The sequence below is a fragment of the Apostichopus japonicus genome, chromosome 14 (assembly GCF_037975245.1).
Source record: "Apostichopus japonicus isolate 1M-3 chromosome 14, ASM3797524v1, whole genome shotgun sequence".
Lineage (NCBI taxonomy): Eukaryota > Metazoa > Echinodermata > Holothuroidea > Aspidochirotida > Stichopodidae > Apostichopus > Apostichopus japonicus.
Genome location: NC_092574.1, coordinates 24,786,131 through 24,807,813, shown reverse-complemented (window position 1 = coordinate 24,807,813; position 21,683 = coordinate 24,786,131). Strand labels below are relative to the sequence as shown.

The window sequence follows — 21,683 nt, the reverse complement described above, 5'->3', positions numbered from 1 at the left end:
TACGTTTGCGATATGTATGCGTTATGCTTACGTTGGTTGTGTTACGTTATAACTTTTGAATTTCCGATTAATCCATACAGGAGTAATATTCACACATAACTGGCTACTATTATCTATGTTATCCAAAACCGTTTGACTGCTTCTAAAGTAATCTCGTTATTCACTTTTTTTTTGGCTCAAGAAGCCTAGAAAAGATATTCTTTTTCAAGAATTTAATGCAGGTATTATTACTTTTCGTTAACTTCAAACGAGTTTAATTTGTCTATTTCTTCGTTTAAGTGTGATTTGTTTGCCTAACGGTCTACTAAGCGGTAGGCCTTTACTTTATCCTTCATGAATTAGTGAGTATGTTTACCAACAGAATACAACTCAATAAACAGATTTAAGATCAAAGGCTGGGTAGTTACAATCTTAAAGCAGATCACGTGATTTGAGTTTTTGTTTACTATGATTGACCCTGTTCTATAAAATTACATATAAGTTTACTTCACTTACTAATGATTAGCTGAACATCTATCACACCACCCCCCCCCCTCAACTCCCTTTGCATACGCCAGCTGACGAAACTGCAGGTACGCCGAGAAAAGTTAATATTAACTTAAAACAATAACAATGAAAAACACATTTGTCGTCACCTAGTAGGACAATTGCATGAAAATCTCCATTGTCAGGCAGCAGCCGATTCACATGCTAGTGTTCAATACTTTGTACTGTAATATTAACACAAATTAACAATATCATTGTTATCATAATATATCATTGTACCATGTAGTACTATTACAAATTAACAATATCATTGTTATCATAATATATTATTGTACCATGTAGTACTAATAAACGACAAATATTTTTTGTGGATGTTTTATATTATATCACTGTGATATAGGTTTGATTGTATGAGGAGGCTGTGTGAATCGGGTGTGTCAGCTTCGGACAGGCTTGTCACATCCTATACAAGTCTCTGGAGCCGCAAGGGGACAGAGTACCACTAGAGAATCTTGTCAATGTAAGGGGAAAAAACACTTTGACGTCTTCAAGAGAATAACTCAAAGAGTAAAATAAAAACGGCTGTCAGAAACATTGCATAGTTACTACGATCAGAGGAATTTAGATGACTATTTTCAGCTGGTCGGAATACAACGTAGAAAACAGAGGGGTCTGTTAATTCTCGATGTATCAAAGTTCTGCATACATTTCGTTTGGCCAACGGTGGTCACCCTCTTGTCAGTTGCCAACTGTCGCTGCCTCTAAAGGTTAAATTGATCACCTTGCATGAATAATCGTGGAGTTTTGATCATTGGCCGATCAATATACGCTGCTAGCGGGAAAATTCAACCCTCACATAAAAATCAACGAACCAGCAAGATTTGACGTTTAAAATATTATATTGCAAAAATAAACTTCAATTATGCCCCGCGATTATGAGTTGATTGATTGATTAATTGCTGTTATGAATGTTTACTTATGTAAATGCTCACCTTGATGGTGTTTTATTCCATGCGATAGTGTGGGTTATTTTGAGCTTGAAGTAGGGAAGCGATGATAAACGATTTAAGATTAGGTTTTACCTACTGCAGTAAATGAAGCGCTATAGAAAGAATGTACCCAATCAATAATAACGTTAAATTCGAGAAGTTTAAAAGTTTAAATGGATGTTGAATTATTTCAGAAAACCCAGTCCAAATATACCTTTATAATTACTGTTCATGGAATTTTATAAGTACAACCAAATCAAATTCATAATATTTTACTTGTTGTAGGTTAAGACAGTGATGGAAAACCAAACTCTTTACGGAACATCAAAGGAAAAGGGGTTTGTCTTTTGTTCTTCTCTTGGTTTCGAAAATAAACTTTGTTCGTCATGGCTGCACTTCAGTGATGTCGAATTGGGTGCCTTTGCCTACCTCAGTATTTGAGAAAGTGGGTATATGCTGGGGCATACACTCTCGTCCGTCGGATGCGGATGTTCATGGTAGTCCCGGGAGCATATAATGGGAGCGACCTCGCACCCCTGCCTCGTTATCCTCTGAACACTTATCGAAAAGAGAAGGCTTGAAATAAGCCGGTGTTCATCCAGGATCTAACATGGATAGGGTCTCATAATAAGATATTGTAAGGCTTCCTGATCCTTTGGTCTTTATAAACTAAACTAAACTAAAACAAAATAACCCATTGTCTTTTTTTCCACTTCCTTTGTAGGAATATCGACAAACAGATGTGAATGATTCGATAATCAGCAATCGTATACCAGTCTTCAAACAACTCGGAAAAGTAAAATAGCCAAAACTTGTTTTCGCACGAGCAATTTCGTGTACAAATTAAGCAATCGACCAGGGGATGGGGGGGGGGGGGGAGTCCGGTGTTTATGCAGAGTGTTAGATGTTCAACAAAAGGGGCTGGGGATGGGAAGAAATATGGACAATGAACAAAGAGAAACAAAGGGAGAAATCAAGAGAGTTGGCTTTTTGCATATTAAACATGCTGAGTGGGTGTTGGGTGTCCTTTTAATTAGTTATTGATATGAGCACAACTTTCCGTGCATAGCGTTAATTATGAATCTAATTTATAGCCTAAAGTGCAGCAGCATGCAATATTAGACTTTTGTTCTGGCGAAGGACCCACAGACCCCCTTACAGGGGATTCCGCTGCAATGACCTTAAGAACACACGACCCTTCCCCCCCCCCCAACTCCCCCTCCTATTTAAAACCTGCATTCGCACTGAATGAAACATGAATTTAAACAAAATACTTTATCCCTTCATATCTTTGTCTTTCTCGAACCATCCCAACCCTCACCCCATCCCTCACACCCCTTCCCACCCCAACCATGTCAATTTGGATACTCTGCTTCTATTTTTTTCTAGTCTTTGTTGAATGTTTTGGCTGTCGGTATTCTTATAGCAAACGCCTGTCAAAACGTGGAGTTGAAGTATGATTCAGGTCATAACTTAAATCAACGGTCCGTAAACTATTGAGACCAATGTGTCGCGGGATTTTTGCACACGTCGGAAAGTTAATGAACAGCTTTCAGAGGGTGACGATCCCGTTAGTCCAAGCCACAGCTCTCTTTAATTCTGAGCATCGATTATGAAGGATTGAGATGGGTGAGTGTGTGTGGTTGGGGGGGGGGGGTTCGGTGTGGTGGGGGAGAAATGGGGATGATGAGTCCTGGTTTAATCCTCATGAAACCACCGGAGTGTTTTGCATCCAAATTTGTTTCAACGACACCAAGAGAAAACAGGTATCACAGAAGGCATGGTTAATTTGTATATTTTCTAATATAGAATGTCCACATGTTATGAATATATGTAACTGAAATTATCATTTGGATATACGTGTATTATACAATCGAACAAACACGAAATCAATTGAACAAGGCATTATCATTATATGTTAGTACAACATTGTTTGGAGTTACAAACTATCCAAACCAATAACTTAGAATGTCTATTAAGAAACAAAAGAAACGGAACAATTGGCTATTGTTCTTAGTTGGATAGACAACCAATTCTTAGATCTCTGTCCCTAGTGTCCTAATTTTTAAAATACAATTAATAACTGAAATATTAATAAATATAATTACTAGTGCAGTTCCATCTTTTTTTATTCAAAACGTCTTGAGATATTAACTATTGCAGTATCAAAAATTTGTGGTTGGAATGACAAAAGCATACTAAGCAACGTTAAATCATTTAATCACATTCAAACACAAATTGCAATTATGCTTTGATTTTCTTCCTGATATTATAACTACTAATTTTCTTATTTTTGGTGTGGGGGGGGGGAGCCTCATATATGAATAACATAAAAAAAAGATATTTCATTGGAAAGAATAATCGGTCTGATAATTTATGGAATACAAATAAAAAATAAATCATTAGTAGTGTCCATGCAGAAGCAGACTGAGTTAATTCGGTGCAGTTATGAGGAGTTTTTACATACTTTATTATTTATATGATAAATCTGGCGAAGTAAAAATTGAATACAAAACACAACACTGTTTGGAACATTCTTCACATGTGTACAAAAATATGTTACAATAGTGTCGATCTAACGTAATCCCACAACACAGGTTGGTCACGCGTAATACCAAGCAGAAATAAACTATTAAGAAATATTTCATGCAATAAAGAGTTGCATGCCATTTTTTCTGCCGATTGGATCGATCGGGGTGCGTTAGAGGTACCATGTGCTTTCAATTATGTGATTGTTGATAAAAATGGCTTTTTACTATTCTCGAAGTTATGCTGCCTGACAATTTTCCAAACGGTATCCGATCCATCTGAACGAACTTTACAAATTTATATTTATCAACCATTCAGAAACGAATTTCTTGTGCGTGATCTATAAAAGGTCATTGTAAAAAAAAAAAAAAAACGTCTAATCAAATCAGTAATACTAACACACATGGCTTCACATACTAATCTATAGTAGTTTAATGATGATATAGTTTACGTGGACATATGAGGGACATATGAAATCATATTCTTAATATTAAGTTAAAATAACATAGTTATTAGTTAGTCGTTTACAATTTTTAACAGGATGCTCTGCAGTCACTTCCCTCGAAGTTGTGCTCCCTGACAATTTTCCAAAACGGTAAATGATCCCTGTGAACGAACTTTACAAATTTATATTTATCAACCATTCAGAAACGAATTCCTTGTGCGTGCTCTATTATAGGTCGTTGTAATGAAAAACATCTAGTCAAATTAATAATACTATTGCACATGGCTTCACATCCAGTTGTTTAAAGTTATGAAAATGGTGCTCTGAAGTCACCATTGACGTTGGTTTAAGAAAGGTCCAGGCACTATCAAACTAATACTTACAGTGTGAGAACCCGATACATTTCATCGATCTGAACCATATACCATATATCGTTATAGCATTGATTGTCACAAAGATTCAGATAATACCAGAGTAACTATTATCTTTTTAATTGTGTAAAAAGACAAACGTAATATTTCACAGAACATTAACAAAATCAGAATCTAATAGTTGTACCCTTACATCTCTTTTTTACATTTTCGTGAGACGTTATTACGATTTTATAATGTAAGATTTTATATATTGATATATATATATATATATATTGATAAAATGATTGTATAAGATTACATATATATTTATATATATATATATATACATTTATATTTAATAAACATTTATATATATATATATATGTATATAACGTATGTTCTCTATGATACTTTGGTACCATTTCCAGAGTTAGACCAATGCGTTGGCTCTACAGTCGCTGTGTTATGTGACAAGGTCAGATTTTCGTCCATCTTTTGCGATTATTGCGCAACCTCAAACAGCTGTCGTTGACGAAGGCGAAGTACATCGCTTACTGTCCTGTTTCAGTGGCTTGCAACTCGGCCGGACAGTGGTGATGTTAGTATCCACTCTTATCCAACGCCGGTTCTCACAGCAATTACAAAATAAGTTCACCAGGTGATTTCTAAAAGATGAACTTGTCAAATAAAGAATGAGAGGATTCGCCACTGACGAGAGCATTGTTAGAATAAATTGAATCTCACGGAATGTCGTTTTAGCTTGACCGCTTAAAATTGGATTCTCCTGGTCCTGGAACTGGTCAATCATAGAGTAAATGTGATATGGAAACCAGCAAAGAGCGAAGGTGATCACCAAAATTAAGACAATAGTAGCGAGTCTCTGTCGTGATCGGTTGACGTGGCTTCCACCGGAGGAGTTCCCGAGTGGCAGATTGACACAGAAGAGCTTGTAGGCCATGGTACCGTACAGAATCGAGATCACTACCAGGGGCACCAGAAAGAGAACCGCAAACTGCATAACGCTGTACCATTTGAAGAGGTTGTCCGAACCTACTAACCAGTGGAATTGCCATACCTTCCCGCTGCAGTCAACGAACGTTAACGAATCACATTTGTGAATCGCGCCCATGGCTAAAAAGGCGGAGACGACCCAGATGGCAAGGCACCCAGTCATCGTAACACATTTACGGCGTCTTGGTGGTTGGAGAAGTGGAAACACGACCGCCCTGAAACGTAGTATGCTGAGAGCGGTCAGGGAGAAAATGGATACATCTTGAGAAATGTAATTCATGGACATTGAAAAATAACAAAAGTGTAACCCGAAAGGACGTAAATAATAAAACTGTTCAAAGATTCTTATAGGAATAAAGATAGTTGTGTACAGAAGATCTCCGATAGCGAGGTTGGCGATGAAGGCATTGTTGGTATCACGAAGACCTTTCACCCTAATGAACAGCAAAATGAGACTTCCGTTTGCTAGAATTCCAACCACGAATAGAATGCTCAACACCGTGATAACGAAGTATTTATAGCTTGTAATTTCTTGTAACAGTATACAGTTATCAGACATGTTATAGTCATACTGTTCTGTTACTAGCGCCATTTTGTGTATTGCCTGAATCGATTGTAGCTTTCTCTGTGAACTGCAGGAGATTGGTTCCGGCCCTTGAATGGTGATAAGACTTACAAGAGTGAGACCTGAAGATCTGTTGAAATAAAAGCAAATGAAAATAAATAAGAGGTAATATTGAATGACATAATATCTGGTAGACTATTATATATAGACATATTTTATTTTGAAACCAGATAGAATTGCAAGCCCAGCAAATAATTACAGCAAAGTCACAAACGCATTATATGAAATAAGTTATATTGCTAGTATGTCATTAATTGATAAGAAACTCATCATAACTTTTTCACATCTCTCTATTTAAAGTAAGACTTATCACTCAAAGCAAATCAAGATGTTTTCATATTTTAATCAGTGTGTTATTGCAATTATTTTTGGACCCTAACCACCCAATGTACATGATTTGATCAGTTTGTACTGTGAATAAGAGACAACCGTTAATCAGTAAAAACTGAAGTGTGTTATAACACCGTAATATATGTTAGACCTGTCAGCGGATGCTATTGTGGAAAAATTACTAACAGACGATCTTATTACTCAAAGGCTGTTTCAACTAATTTACTGGTTAGGTGTCTAAACAACTGTCCCTATATTTGACTAGTCAGTATACCTTGTTCATATGATTCATATTGCAGATTTAAGCGTTGTGTAGTAACATGTCGTCCACTTTCTGTTAAACTGTCGTCAAAATTATGGAAAACCTTTAGAGTCGTCTGGTGAGTCCAGTAAATCATTATACATTAGAATGTGTGTTTAGTATTATCCGTTCGTAAGTCCTCAATAGCAACTGGTCATAAATGTAACACGTGTTAAGAAATTATTACACACATCAGTTTTAACTGATTAACGCGTATACTCACTTTTACCAGTTTTGACTGATAAAGCCGTGAGAATGGAAATTCACAAACGCACCATGGCAGATTATTTCATGAAGACTGAGGTTAGTTTTAACAATTAATATTATTCAAGAATCGAGGGTCATCATCGACGAGACACTCATGCGAGAAATTTCATTTTTTCCCCTCTCCATGCAATCTCGAGATTTTCTAAAACTTTAAATTATTGCGACTAAATAGCAGCTACTTTTGCCAAAGTCCACATTACCTAAAATCATGGTGCCAAAGTGACTTTAAGTAGCCCCAAATGTGAACTCAGTTTGAACAGTCCCCTTGTTTTAGTTGTTAATTTGTCAACTTTGACGCATTAGTACAGATGTTTTGTTCTAAGTGCTTTGTCATTAGAAGGCAATCCTGTGATATCTCTAGTCTTTGGCTATTACTAATTCAAATACATACGGTTACTCTTCATATAAGTCATTGACACCGCATGAAATGCATTCATATTCCCCATGCAATACTTCAGGTTCTTGAAAAGATTATATACCATATCACGCTCATGGTAGAGAAAGGAGACATTTCTCACAACTGAAATATTTCCATTTTATTTTAAGACTGCTCAAACTTTATAATGATTTTCTTTATCATGGTTATTCTCAATTCTCTTTGGATGAAAATGTTAAAGTGGCCATGACACGAAAATCTCAACGTCCAATCTTCTGGGGATCCATCTAAGCATGTTCTCAAGAACATATATCAACCATTCTGCCAGTTGAAAACTTGATTTTTCCAGTCGAAATTTGAGAATTAATTTATCCTCTTCGGGGCTTAAAATTTCGTTCGCCCGAAAATTCTCCTAATCTCACGACGTCATGTGACGTCATGTTAGGAACACGGTTTGCTCTCGCTGTTTCCTCCGAACATATATACACGTACGTACACTACGACAAGTGTACATAAATACACAAAAAAGTCGATAACAAGTCAGCGCGAAATCAAAATCTAAATTTCCCGTGGAACGGCAGATTGACCACCAAATGCGGCAACCGAAGTTCAAAGTGATAGTGGTTCTTCACCAGGCAGTGAAATCGGGCTAGAATTAGAGTGCCCTTTCTCATATTCGAAGCAGAGATTGAAGGCGATGATCATGCCCAAATTGAACCGAAAGTTGATGGTGGACCTGAGGTGTTACTGTTAGGCATAGAACCGTATCAGTTCGAGCCTGTTAAACGAGCCGAAATTGAAGCTCCACAACATATCGAAGAAGAAAACCGTTCGGAACTAATGCAAGGAACATACAACGTGGTAAGAATTTTGTAACGAAGAAAAATACGTTAAAAGACCAGTCCATTCTGTGCATGTGTGGTTGGAATTCGCGGAACTGCCTAAACCGTATTGTGCGTTGTGTTACGGTGACTTACAACCATAGAATCCTTACAACCCATATGTACCGTGTGTTGGCTATGTATTGTATTACCCCGGTGCTGCTTATGAGAGTAAATCATACATGTACAGTATGCTGCATAGTACTACTACTAGTAGAACTATACATGGGAATTTGAATTAATTCATGAAAATCTTGAGTTTTACCTATTAAAGAATACCTTTGACAGAATGTTAGTGTTGATATATTATAGGTGTAACAAAGAACGTAAACATAAAAACATAGTTAGCTGTTCCAGTTTCAAGGTATTACTATTTCTAGGTTTGATGTATGGCATACACCTTTACGATAGATTATGATACTGCAAGTCGCTTTAGTGCAGGCCTGAATGTTTACATTGAAACGATTTCTAAATAAATCTATTGTTTCTCAATTAACTGAAACAGTCCTTAATTAAACTTAAAGCAATCGACAATGGCGTGTATAATGTTGACATCCAGCATAATGTATCTGTCAAATATATTTTCAATTCATAACTTTCCTTTGTCATCCACCGAAGTATCTAGAATGTCTACCCGAAATACCTATAACAGCTCCCTCATATAATGAGAGAACACAAAACTGTTAGCGATGTTTGTATCTATTGCAAAATGTCTGACAGTTAATATGTTGGTAATAAATACAAATAGTTAGAGGGCCTGACGTTTCCGTCCTAGCAGATCTTCTTCAGAGGCTTACTGAATAACTGACAGCTAAATGGGACAATAATTAAGCGATGAAGAATTACGTCATGGCCCCAATGAACAAGTTAGAAATTATCCCAAAGGAAAGCTAATAGTGGGACTTCTTTCCGACTAAAACATGATTTAATTTGCAAATGACCAGACACTTTGCACATTCTATGTAAATTTACCTTACAAAACTAATTAGTGTAAACGAAAAGTTAGTGAAGCAATTACCAAGTTACATTTTATCAAATCAAAGCAAATCGCATGTTTTTTTTTTGTTTTTTTTTAATTCGTGCCTCTGCCCAATCTAAGACAAGTGCGAATGAACAACATTTGGTTAAAAATGTCTGCCCTTGCCAAAAACAGGAAACCCTTCAGGGCTTAAAGCTTTTAATATATTTAAATTCCGTTTGTACCGATTTTCGTTAGATGCTGTCCTCCGCTGGCCTCCAGTACACTACGTTACGAAATATTTATAAGAGGATTTAAAAAAAAATGTTGAGGGATAAAAAGTGATAGATTTAGGAGTGTCGGGCTAAGTATAGACGGTAAGGAGAAAAGAGGCGCATTGTATGAAAAGTAATAATTTCAAAGGTATTTCGCCATTTGATATCTTATTTTCTTTTGAATGGTTTATTCTTTCTTCGTATTTTGTTGTAAAGCGCAACCGAAAACTTTGTTGGGGTTACGCTATATGAAATTCAATAAATAATAATAATAATAAAGGTAAAAGAACAATACAGAAGGAATTATGTCAAAAGAATATTCTAAAGTTGATTAATGAAATATGAATGACAAGTTTTTTTTTTATTTCTAAGACAACACCACATCCTCGCAGCATTGGTTATGGCGGAGTTATGATTTTATTTTTCAAATTTGGTTGTACTTTGTAAATTCATCTTGTAACAACAAAGCGAATGCGGCGAATCAGCTGAAAAAGCTTTGTTTCTAAATATTTTACTTCATCATGCATAGAGGTAAATAATATTGATATCATGAAATTCCAATTGAGTATAGTGCACCTCTAAAGCTAAGCAATCATTACAAATGTATCAGTTTTATTTTAAGGATAAATCCACAAGAAAACTAAAATAGGTAAGTTAAGATATTCAAGAAGATTTACCATTATGACATAACGGACCACATTCTTTCCTACAATATAGAAAAGAATCGAGGGGTTTGATCAGTTCAACTAGGGTTCATACAGTCAAAGAAGGGTCCATTAGAACAACCATACCTTGTCTAAGAGACTTGATAATGAGATGATGGTGTTCCATTGACAGTGTGTTATATTTGTCCTTTTCCATCAAAGTGTCATATTATCTGCCATCTTAGTAGCAACAGGAATTTCAGCAATATTTATGATAAGCATAACAATTACATTTACGACAAATACAAAACATTTGAGTTGTTAAAGTATAGTATCGTAGTGAATACAGAAATATTTAAGGCGATGATATAAAATCATTGGGTAATTTTGTCCAGTCTTATGGCACCGACTGCATTGACATTTTGTTATAAAATTGCAAGTCGGAATTAGAATTCGTAATCATTATTAATCTTTTTCGAAGAGATGTTATTGGACGACCAAAAACCGAATACAGCTGAACAAAATATTCAAATAAAAGAAAATTTAAGAATGCAACTTGAAAATGTACTTTAAATAACGCAATTATGGCTTTAGTACTTCCCTGGAAATGTGACTGTTGCTGGGATATTTATTTCTCATTTTTTATTACCAATTAAAGTTGCGTATTATCATTAATATCTATTTCAACGGAAAACACAAGGCAAACTAAAATTGAGACACCTTTTTTTTTTGTTCCATAGACCGCATTGAACTGCACAAAGTTTCTCAAATAAAATAAGTTCTACGCTCGACCATTTCGCCAAAGATACAATGAGAAAGAACGGGGGGAGGAGGTGAGGGTGGGGGTGAGGGTGGGGTGAGGGTGGGGTGGGGTAGGCGTTTATCCCTCAATGCATAATTTAAAAGAAAAACCAATATGTAACAGTACAATAACAAAACCTAATCTTCCAAAGCCGAATAATATCGCATATGTTATGAACAACTGGAATGATACGCAAACACATATAGATGGGCGGTATAGTCACGCTTGAAAGTACACACATAGAGGGTTAGTCAGACTGGCGTATACTATTGTTTACGTAAAGTCAAGTTGAGTTCGTATCGAGGGCTTGTCATTATCTCTATATCGGTCTTAGTTTGGACCTGGCTTCAACTTGACTAAACAACCCAAGTGACTGTTGATGACAACCAATTTGCATAGAATGGTTTGGTAAACGCATAGAAAGACGAGCACTCTCCAAACCTTATAATACATGACCGTAAGGGAAATTTTAACTACCAGTAAGTTTGTTAATTGTCTGTCTGGATCTCTTAACTATTTCTGGAGTTCTCTGTTCATGTCAATGATATTTATATGACACGTTAATATCAATGGTCATATGACACATTACTCTAAACAAAAAATTTCGACAGTTCAAGTATATTCACCAGTGAAGACTACTAACCGTTACGTTGATACGAATAGGCCTGGACATGATGATACATTGCATAGTGACAGGTACGCGACCGTTGACAACCAAATGTTAATACTTTCAATCTGAGTGGGAAAGAAAATTGCTGACTATAGATGATATTATAAGAGCAAATATTCACCAGGCCTGTACTTCTCTTTACCTTACTATAGACGTCCTTCTGTGTTAATTAATTATTGCAGTTTTGCCAATGTAAAACTATGCTGTTGTTAATAAAGATTGTAATTATGTAGTTTCAACTTTAGTGTCCGTTCTCATTGATTAAAAGTACCTTACCATATTTTTAATAAACAGACTGTATTCTTTTCCATTTCTACAATGATTAAGTGACCTTGTAGGTATTTGAAAAGTGACCTTTTTTTGTAAAACATTCAAATACTTGAAATTGTTGGTACAGAAAGCAAAGAGGGTCCTCTCGTTGGACCGCATTGAGGTGATTTTGCTGTATGCTTCCTCAAATCTCATGTCAACTAGTTCTGAAACACTGCCCTCCAAATTTTCGCCTCTCCGCCCCCCCCCCCACCCTCTCCCTTAGCGTACCCTTCGTTTAACTTGTCCATCACGTTTGTTTTAAAGAATCACCTATCCACTCTTTTCTGTTCTGCTATACAGTAGATGCACCAAAAATAACAAACATTTTACCTTTACAAAGTAATCTTTTATAACGTAGGCAATTAAAGTAGATATTCATTAGTTCTAGCATCTTTCGGGGGAACCTTTTGCCATAGGCATGCACTAGCACATATATTTAAAGTATGCACGTCCTTTGAAACAAAACGAGGTAATAAGAGAGGACAATGACTCGGTTGCTAAGCTTAAATAATCCAATGTAGACTTTGACAAAATTGGGAAGATTTGGGCAAAGATTTTGAGAAACGTCACGAAACCTTTTTAGCAAATGGGCTGTTATCGTTTTGCATGGTTCTAAAAGATCTCAAGTATCGTTGAAAATATCTTAGCGATCGATTTCGATAACCCTTTATAGTTCAGGCACCTCCCTCAAAATTCATGCAAACACTGACCTTCAGTACACTTAACTGAACCTGTTGAGGCTTAATGAGGCCAGAATTGTGTGAGATATGAAAATACTAAAGTGTGATTCCTTTCTCCTTGTTTTAACATAAAAAAGAACCTCCAACGGATTGACTTCAGGGTATCTTTTATAATGGATTTATTACTCGACGTGAAGATGTATAAATGTTTCCACTTGATGATAAACTTCATCAGCTAACATCCCCAAAGACAAACACTTTAATTTTATACTTTAAATTTCTTATAAATCATAACGATATGGATTTTAATGATCCGAAACTGGCTGCGGCGTTTCCAAAAGAAGGCATAATGCAGAATATTTCGGCAGGCCAAAAAAGAGGCTAAGACATCGATCTGTATTTAGTTGATGGGGAAAGATGATTTCAGTGAAGTGTGCAAGAACTATTTGAATTTCTCAGTCAACGTGACACTGAAGTTTTGTCAAAATCTGCATAAACATGTGGAGCGGCCTGTGGAGACAATTATATCGGTAAAAAGTGAGAAAGAGGGTAAATTTTTTCTACTTCGTATCTTAGTTTTATCCATATTGTTTGTTTGCATTTATGTCTTAGTGTTAGGAGGGGGTAATGATGTAACAGTGATATGTGAGGGGGGAAGTGGTGTCCCCCTCTCCATTACACCCCTCCCCGTTGTGAAGTTTCCTACAAGTAAAATGACTAAGACGCAAACTGGTACTATCTGGCTATCTGGCTACTGGCGGAGGGGGGGGGGGGGGGGTGGGGGGAGTGTGCAAGAGGAAAACTGGGCAAATGCCCCATCATGCCCCCGTAGCGCCGCCGCTGGTGGGCATGCATCGGTAACATACACCTCTAATACATCTTTGGTTAATGAACCTTAAGTGGTACAGCATAGAAATGCCTCTATAACTAAAGAACAGATGGATATGCGATGAGTCTTCGCCAAACCAATTTCACACACCGCTTGTCTAATATAATTTAAAAAGATTTTTATTTTCAAGACATGAGGGTTTTGGGTTTCGAATTCATGTTATGATAAAAGCATGTCAAACATCGGATTTGTTTCACGCCTATATATCTTCAAAAGTTGTGAATAACCGAGATACAGCGTTAAAGCGTGACAGTTGGTAAACGAAAATGTCCTAAGATATTTAAATCAAACAACTGTTTTTATCATTTAAAGGTAATTCGACCCTTAGTGGGAAGCTATCGGGAATTGAAAATGCGACTATGGTCCCCATCCACTACATCTTTGGGGTCGTTGATCTATATGATTCTGATTTAGTGCATGTAAATCGAGATATAATACTTAACAAATCTTCAGAATCTGAACTAGTTCTTGTTTATAGCATTAAGCTATCACATCTTTTCACACATATGAATTAATGCGGTATGCATTGTAGTGCGTACCTTACGTAAACTGATTTGAATGGCTCATGAATATTGATGACTTTGTTCTCAGCGCGTTGCTTACTATGTACGATATATTACACTCATATATATAAGGTAATATCTAACAGTATCAAGTGTCATTAATGCTAAACTCGGTTGGCTTAATTTATTTCTTTTTCAAAGTCCCAGTAAACGATTTGCTAATTCACAACATTCTGTACACGGCAAAGATGACAAATTTTACATATTAAGTGATGTCATCTTTTGAATCCATCTTGCCAACAGCAGCATGCATGATGGCTGTCGTCATGGCAGATCCGAGCAGCATATCTTATAATACGCCAATCAACTTTTTAATTATTTATTGTTATAAAATTCTAAATAAACGTTGATATCTTGAGGCATTTCAAACAAGTTACGTGTTTTGACGAAAAATCTACAAGGTCATGGTATAATGGAAACGCCAGGGTTTTCAAGAACATCTCCCTTGATGACATAAAATACCACCTGCTGTGGTCTACATTCTAGAGTAAAACAGGATACATGGTCTAGATTCTAGTGTAAAACAGGATACATTGTCTACATTCTAGAGTAAGCCATGATACATGGCCTACATTGTAGAGTAAACCAGTATACATGATCTACATTGTAGAGTCAACCAGGATACATGGTCTACCTTGTAGAGTAAACCAGGATGCATGGTCTACATTCTAGAGTAAACCAGGGTGCATTGTCTACATTCTAGAGTAAACCAGGGTGCATTATCTACATTCTAGAGTAAACCAGGGTACATTGTCTACATTCTAGAGTAAACCAGGGTACATTGTCTACATTCTAGAGTAAACCAGGGTGCATTGTCTACATTCTAGAGTAAACCAGGGTACATTGTCTACATTCTAGAGTAAACCAGGGTACATTGTCTACATTCTAGAGTAAACCAGGGTGCATTGTCTACATTCTAGAGTAAACCAGGGTGCATTGTCTACATTCTAGAGTAAACCAGGGTACATTGTCTACATTCTAGAGTAAACCAGGGTGCATTGTCTACATTCTAGAGTAAACCAGGGTGCATTGTCTACATTCTAGAGTAAACCAGGGTACATGGTCAACATTCTAGATTCAACGAGTATACATGATCTACATTGTAGAGTAAACCAGGATACATGGTCTACCTTGTAGAGTAAACCAGGATACATGGTCTACATTCTAGAGTAAACCAGGGTACATGGTCTACATTCTAGAGTAAATCATGGTACATGGTCTACATTCTAGAGTAAACCAGGGTACATTGTCTACATTCTAGAGTAAACCAGGGTACATGGTCTACATTCTAGAGTAAACCAGGGTACATTGTCTACATTCTAGAGTAAACCAGGGTGCATTGTCTACATTCTAGAGTAAACCAGGGTACATTGTCTACATTCTAGAGTAAACCAGGGTACATTGTCTACATTCTAGAGTAAACCAGGGTGCATTGTCTACATTCTAGAGTAAGCCAGGGTGCATTGTCTACATTCTATAGTAAGCCAGGATACATGGTCTACATTCTAGAGTAAACCAGGGTACATGGTCTACATTCTAGATTCAACGAGTATACATGATCTACATTGTAGAGTCAACCAGGATACATGGTCTACATTGTAGAGTAAGCCAGTATACATGGTCTACATTCTAGAGTAAGCCAGTATACATTCAATCAACAAGATGTTGACTGGTAGGCCAAAATAATAATAATAAAGTTCTCAACTAAGATAAGTGTTACATTTTTTCTCTGTCACCGAATTATCCCTTTCACATTTTATCATAGCCTTATCATAGCCTAATTCATCGTCATAAAATGCTGTGTCACATCTCTCTATCTCTCTAAAAGCCACGACAACTTCAACCACCAAAGTTATACGATGATCGGGTATCATATGTTCCTTACAGGGACATGAGTCTGTTCAGATATCGATTCAGAATAAATTGTGTGTGAATACATGTATGTAACTACAAATCACTTTCACTGTAACATTGATATGGACTATCAATCCATACTTTGAAATGGCATAATTGTAAACGGTTCATCTAAGATGAAATCAAGCGATTTATGAGAACGGAAAAAGGAGAAGAAAAGAATGTCCCGGTTTTTCTTTGTGTGTCTCAGTTGGTACTTGGAGATATCGTTAAGTGTCTGGAAGTATATCGCTTATGAGTGCCTTATAGTTCTCATAATCAGGTTTAACAAAAATTTAAGGAGATTTTGGTCAAGGGTAGAAACATAAGTTATAGTGAAGCCAAAGGAAAAATAACCGGACACTTTTCGTGTGTGTCAAACTAGAAATTCGTACTGAAAATATCTAGCCATAAAACACGCCTTTCGAGAGAAAAATGCTTTGAGATTGGGGATTAATGAAACACCCTTAAGTTAAAGTCTAAATTACAGCCGCAAAAGAAGCCTCATTTCCCCTTCTGGTTGATGAGGGGGATTCTTCTAATGAGGTTACTGGATGAAGAATAAAGTTCAGAGGGAAACGACTATATTACGATATAACGATTATAAAGACTCTTGTTGAGATTTCTACTTAATCTTTACAACGTTTTTTTTTTCGTTGCCTCGTAATTACTTGATGTGTTCTTCAAAAGTCTTAAATACCTACTGTTCCGTTACAATTGTGATAATCCTCTAAGTCATATGCGTAGGAGCCTAATTTGATTTCGGGGGGGGGGGGGGGCTGTAACGACTTGCCCGAAAAATATAACCAAAATTTTTCTCGCACATGTGCAAATCATATAGGCAATCATCGGTTATTACATCACATGCCAATAACATACAATCATTTTTCGTGTTATAACCCTTCCATATTGGTTATAAATATTGGGGGAGTCGTTACAACAATAATAATAATATAAGTTTAACCATGGAAAAACACATTGCAAATTATTCTTCTTTCACTAGGTGCCCGAAAAATTCTCAGCGTATTGCCCAGTTTTCACAAAAAAAATTGAAAAACACACTGCAATTTATTCTTCTTCCAGTAGGTGCCCGAAAAATTCTCAAATATTGCCGAAATTTCACCAAAAAATTTGAAACACACTCTGCAAATTATTCTTCTTTCAGTAGGTGCCCGAAAAATTCTCAGCGTATTGCCCAGTTTTCACAAAAAATTTGAAAAACACACTGCAAACTATTATTCTTTCACTAGGTGCCCGAAAAATTCTCAGCATATTGCCCAGTTTCCACCAAAAAAATTGAAAAACACAATGCAAATTATTCTTCTTTCACTAGGTGCCCGAAAAATTCTCAGCATATTGCCGAATTTTCACCTAAAAAATTGAAAAACACAATGCAATTTATTCTTCTTCCAGTAGGTGCCCGAAAAATTCTCAGCATATTGCAAAATTTTTACCTAAAAAATTGAAAAACACACTGCTAATTATTCTTCTTTCATTAGGTGCCCGAAAAATTCTCAGCATATTGCCCAGTTTTCACAAAAAAATTGAAAAACACATTGCAAATTATTCTTCTTTCAGTAGGTGCCCGAAAAATTCTCAAAATATTGCCCAGTTTTCACAAAAAAATTGAAAAACACACTGCAAATTATTCTTCTTTCACTAGGTGCCCGAAAAATTCTCAGCATATTGCAGAATTTTTACCTAAAAAAATAAAAAACACACTGCTAATTATTCTTCTTTCAGTAGGTGCCCGAAAAATTCACAACATATTGCCCGAATTTTCACAGAAAAATTTGGTTGGGGGCTGCAGCCCCCCCCAGCCCCCCGCCTCCTACGCCTATGCTCTAAGTAGCAATAAAGGGGGTCATTTAGGCTAATGCAACGAAACGTAATTGATCAAATTAACTTTCTCCAAGACTAAAGAGGTCCACCATGAGATATGACAGGATCCTGTAGTGTCCATATCCCCTTGAATCAATATATCTGACCTTTGGATGGTTTGATGTGAGTTGTTGTACATAATGTATACCAAACCAACAACGTTTGCAATAATTTCATATGTTTTGGATGTTTCTCTGTCGTGATATTGGAATTCTGTAAGTTGACATAATGTTATCTCTACTCAACTCACCTCAACCCCACTCAACTGACACTCTGCATATAAACAAAATATTCAAACGTGAAAGAAAAAAAAATATGTAATTTAAAAATAGATATATATAATAGAATAAATTGATGTCAAAGCTGATGGCATGAAAATGACTTGAGAGGTTGTTTTTTAAAGGTTAAAGACAAATATTTTACCGAAATTCCCATTCGGGTAATAAGTAAGGGATTCAGAATTTATTAGATAACGCGTTAAAAGTTGAGAACGCGGAGAAACAGTGTTAACTTAAAGGTCATCAGCATTGGGTCCAAGTTTTGCCCTCGTTTTTCACAAAGTTTAATTTCCCAGAGGTTGTGGTCCTCCAACCTATTCCCAGGCCTTGAGCATTATTGCATAGAGGAATATTGCATAGAGGAATATTGCATAGAGGATTATTGCATAGAGGATTATTACATAGAGGATTATTGCATAGAGGAATATTGCATAGAGGATTATTGCATAGAGGATTATTGCATAGAGGATTATTACATAGAGGATTATTGCATAGAGAATTTATTGCATAGAGGATTATTGCATAGAGGATTATTGCAAAGAGGATTATTGCATAGAGGAGTATTGCATAGAGGATTATTGCATAGATAATAAAGCCTCTCAGTATGGGTTACTATCTGTACTACAGTGACATATGTAAATGTTTGTGGCAATTTGAAATTTGAACACGGGCGACCAATATCAGACGTTCTAGCACATTTTTGGGCCTACAAATGACATGTGAGGATCAACAATACACGAAAACTGTCAGAGTAGCGAATCGTTAGGAAAAAATCGGTTACATGTACACAATTATACACTGCAGCATTTATGTATTAGTTGCTAAAGGAAACATCCATATAGGTCATGGTTCAAGATAAGGATTGCTACATCCAATTAACAATTATTGTTAATACATACATCCATAGTTTGACGACGAGACACCCTTGGGCCATTAACAGGTACCACATATCTTGCAGTTATTCCGAACACATACATCATCGATTGATTTAAGTGGAATATTTCCTAGATATCGTTATGAAATCTGATTAATCTTACTGTTAATGTATGCACACCACTGGGACTGTTTGAATAATCAATATCTCATTTAAAATGTAAATTAAATTTGACAATGTCATGCACGTACACCGAGAGTTACAAGTTACAACTATATGTAAATAGTGTGAAATTGAACAAACATGCCGTAATTAGAAGATCATTTCCGATAGTTTGCCAGGAAAAAATTAGGTCGTATAGCTGTGAATGATATGCCAAAGTTTAACATTATGAAATCTAATTTTGTAGAAAGTGTTTAAGGGTATGTGGCTTACAGAAAACGCCAGAAAACGCCATATTCTTACGCACACAACCAAACATTGTTTGAAAGCATAACATTACAACACAAGCATGATAGCTTATAGCTAGGTCTACCTTTAACGCAATTTTCTACCCACATCTCAACAGCGATTGCTTAATATACTTGAGTATATATATAGTTCTATGTGATGTGATAGAAATGCGTTTCGTTGCGTCAGTGCACTATTTCCCCAATGTACACATATGTATATACAGGTTTCGAACCTGTGGACATGCTATGATGAGGGTGCCACAATATAATGCAGGAGGTCCTGGTTCGAATCCCGGTTGTGGCTGGAAGTTACGTCATTGCTCTTACAATTTCAAGTAACAAAGAATTTGCTTTGATTACAGGAAGAATGTAGCAAGAGGGAAACCAGACAATGTCCGTTAAGGGTTTACGCTGTTAACACACTAGGACCGTTGTTGGCTTTGACGGAGTCTATACGAGTAGGATTAGTGTACGGCTAAGATGGTGTAAGCCATTCACCCAGTGCAGGGGACTATAAACGTGCAAGTTTCATACACCCACTACAGGGTACACATTGCTATGTATCCGTATAGAAATGCCCGTGTAAGCTATCCAACCAGTATGGGTTTTGCAAATTAACGGAGCTATAAGTTGACTTAGGTTATATTAGCTATATGTGGGTATGATTAGTACAACGTGTAAACTATTTACCAAGTAAGATAACTGAAAATTAGTCAATATGGCCTTTATCGGTGTTACTTAATATGTGCTTTCAACCTGTAAACATTTACATTAAAGGGGATATGGATATGACTCCGATGTGAGGTATATCATTATACATGGCTTGCTATACTCAGGTATCAGCTTTGCTACCGTAATGACTTTTCCTGCAGAAGAGGAAATTTCTTGCCATCACTCGTGAAAACAGTGAAGTTGAAGAATTAGCTCAGGTTTGACTATACGTATTCCGATTAAGGCTTCAGCATATATGCACGGAGTGCCCGTAAGTGAAACGTTCCCATTGCTAATAACACGAGTTTAATTTGCCTACTACTGTTTAGCGCGTCCCGCTGTACAAACTCAAATATTGACTTGTACGTAAATACAATTACTTGCATTAAATGAGTCAACAAATTGTTCTCCAATGATGTTAACAAAACATGTTTGAGGCCAAAAATACTGGCATGACTTGTAAATAAGTTTACCCGTAAAAATGGATCCCGCATTAACTTAATAAGATACGATTAATTATATATTTGATGGTGAACTAATATCAACTTCGAAACAACGATAAATAAATAAACACCCCCCCCACACACACACACGCACATACACACAAAAGGACAGTAGAAGAACTGACATATGAGTTTTATCCTAAAATGTACATTTTCATTTCACTAATTACTGTGATCTTTGTGTGTATCGGTTGACTTCATGCTTTGAACAAATTTTGGTGATTAATGGACTTTTCTGTGGTCCATGTACTAAAAATAGAAAACGAAGTAGCCTTCGATTTAATAGTTTATTAATGCATTTGCATTCTGTGTTCGCATCATTAAATAATTTAGTAGAAACACTTACAGATGGCTGTAAAATTCAGTTCATAACTTTGTGTGATTTATGGGATTCTATACCAAATTTAGACACAAAGACAGATTGCAAACCGATATCATGTTTCTTAGTTTTTTAAATAAGGTTTGTGATAAAATTCACTAAGTGGATAAAAGTCAATCTTCAATATTGATATCATTATGTATTAAATCAACTTTGAGAATAACATATAAGAAGTGTAACGCTTCTTAACGCATCGTGTATCAGACAAAGTAATTAATATTGAGAATGTTGGAAATGTTAAAATATGGTCTTTTTTTATTTTATATTTTATTTGGTTATCGGTATGACAAACGTGGGGGGGGGGGGGGCACAATTTTTTAAAGATG

The 21,683-nt window shown here is 36.2% G+C and overlaps 1 protein-coding gene across 4 annotated transcripts in view; it reads right to left on the bottom strand.

Moving 5' to 3' along the window:
• Positions 1-3,254: 3,254 nt before the first annotated feature.
• The window catches only part of LOC139979811 (bombesin receptor subtype-3-like), a 54,886-nt gene continuing 36,457 nt past the window's right edge, over positions 3,255-21,683 (bottom strand). For 3 of the 4 annotated variants that reach the window (XM_071990938.1, XM_071990939.1, XM_071990937.1), the window contains one exon: positions 3,255-6,508. In XM_071990938.1, coding sequence (XP_071847039.1) covers positions 5,317-6,405 — 1,089 coding nt within the window. In that variant the 5' untranslated portion in view covers positions 6,406-6,508 and the 3' untranslated portion in view covers positions 3,255-5,316. Of the gene's footprint in view, positions 6,509-11,915; positions 12,008-21,683 lie in introns of all 4 variants that reach the window. The other variant, XM_071990940.1, reaches the window with a different exon arrangement.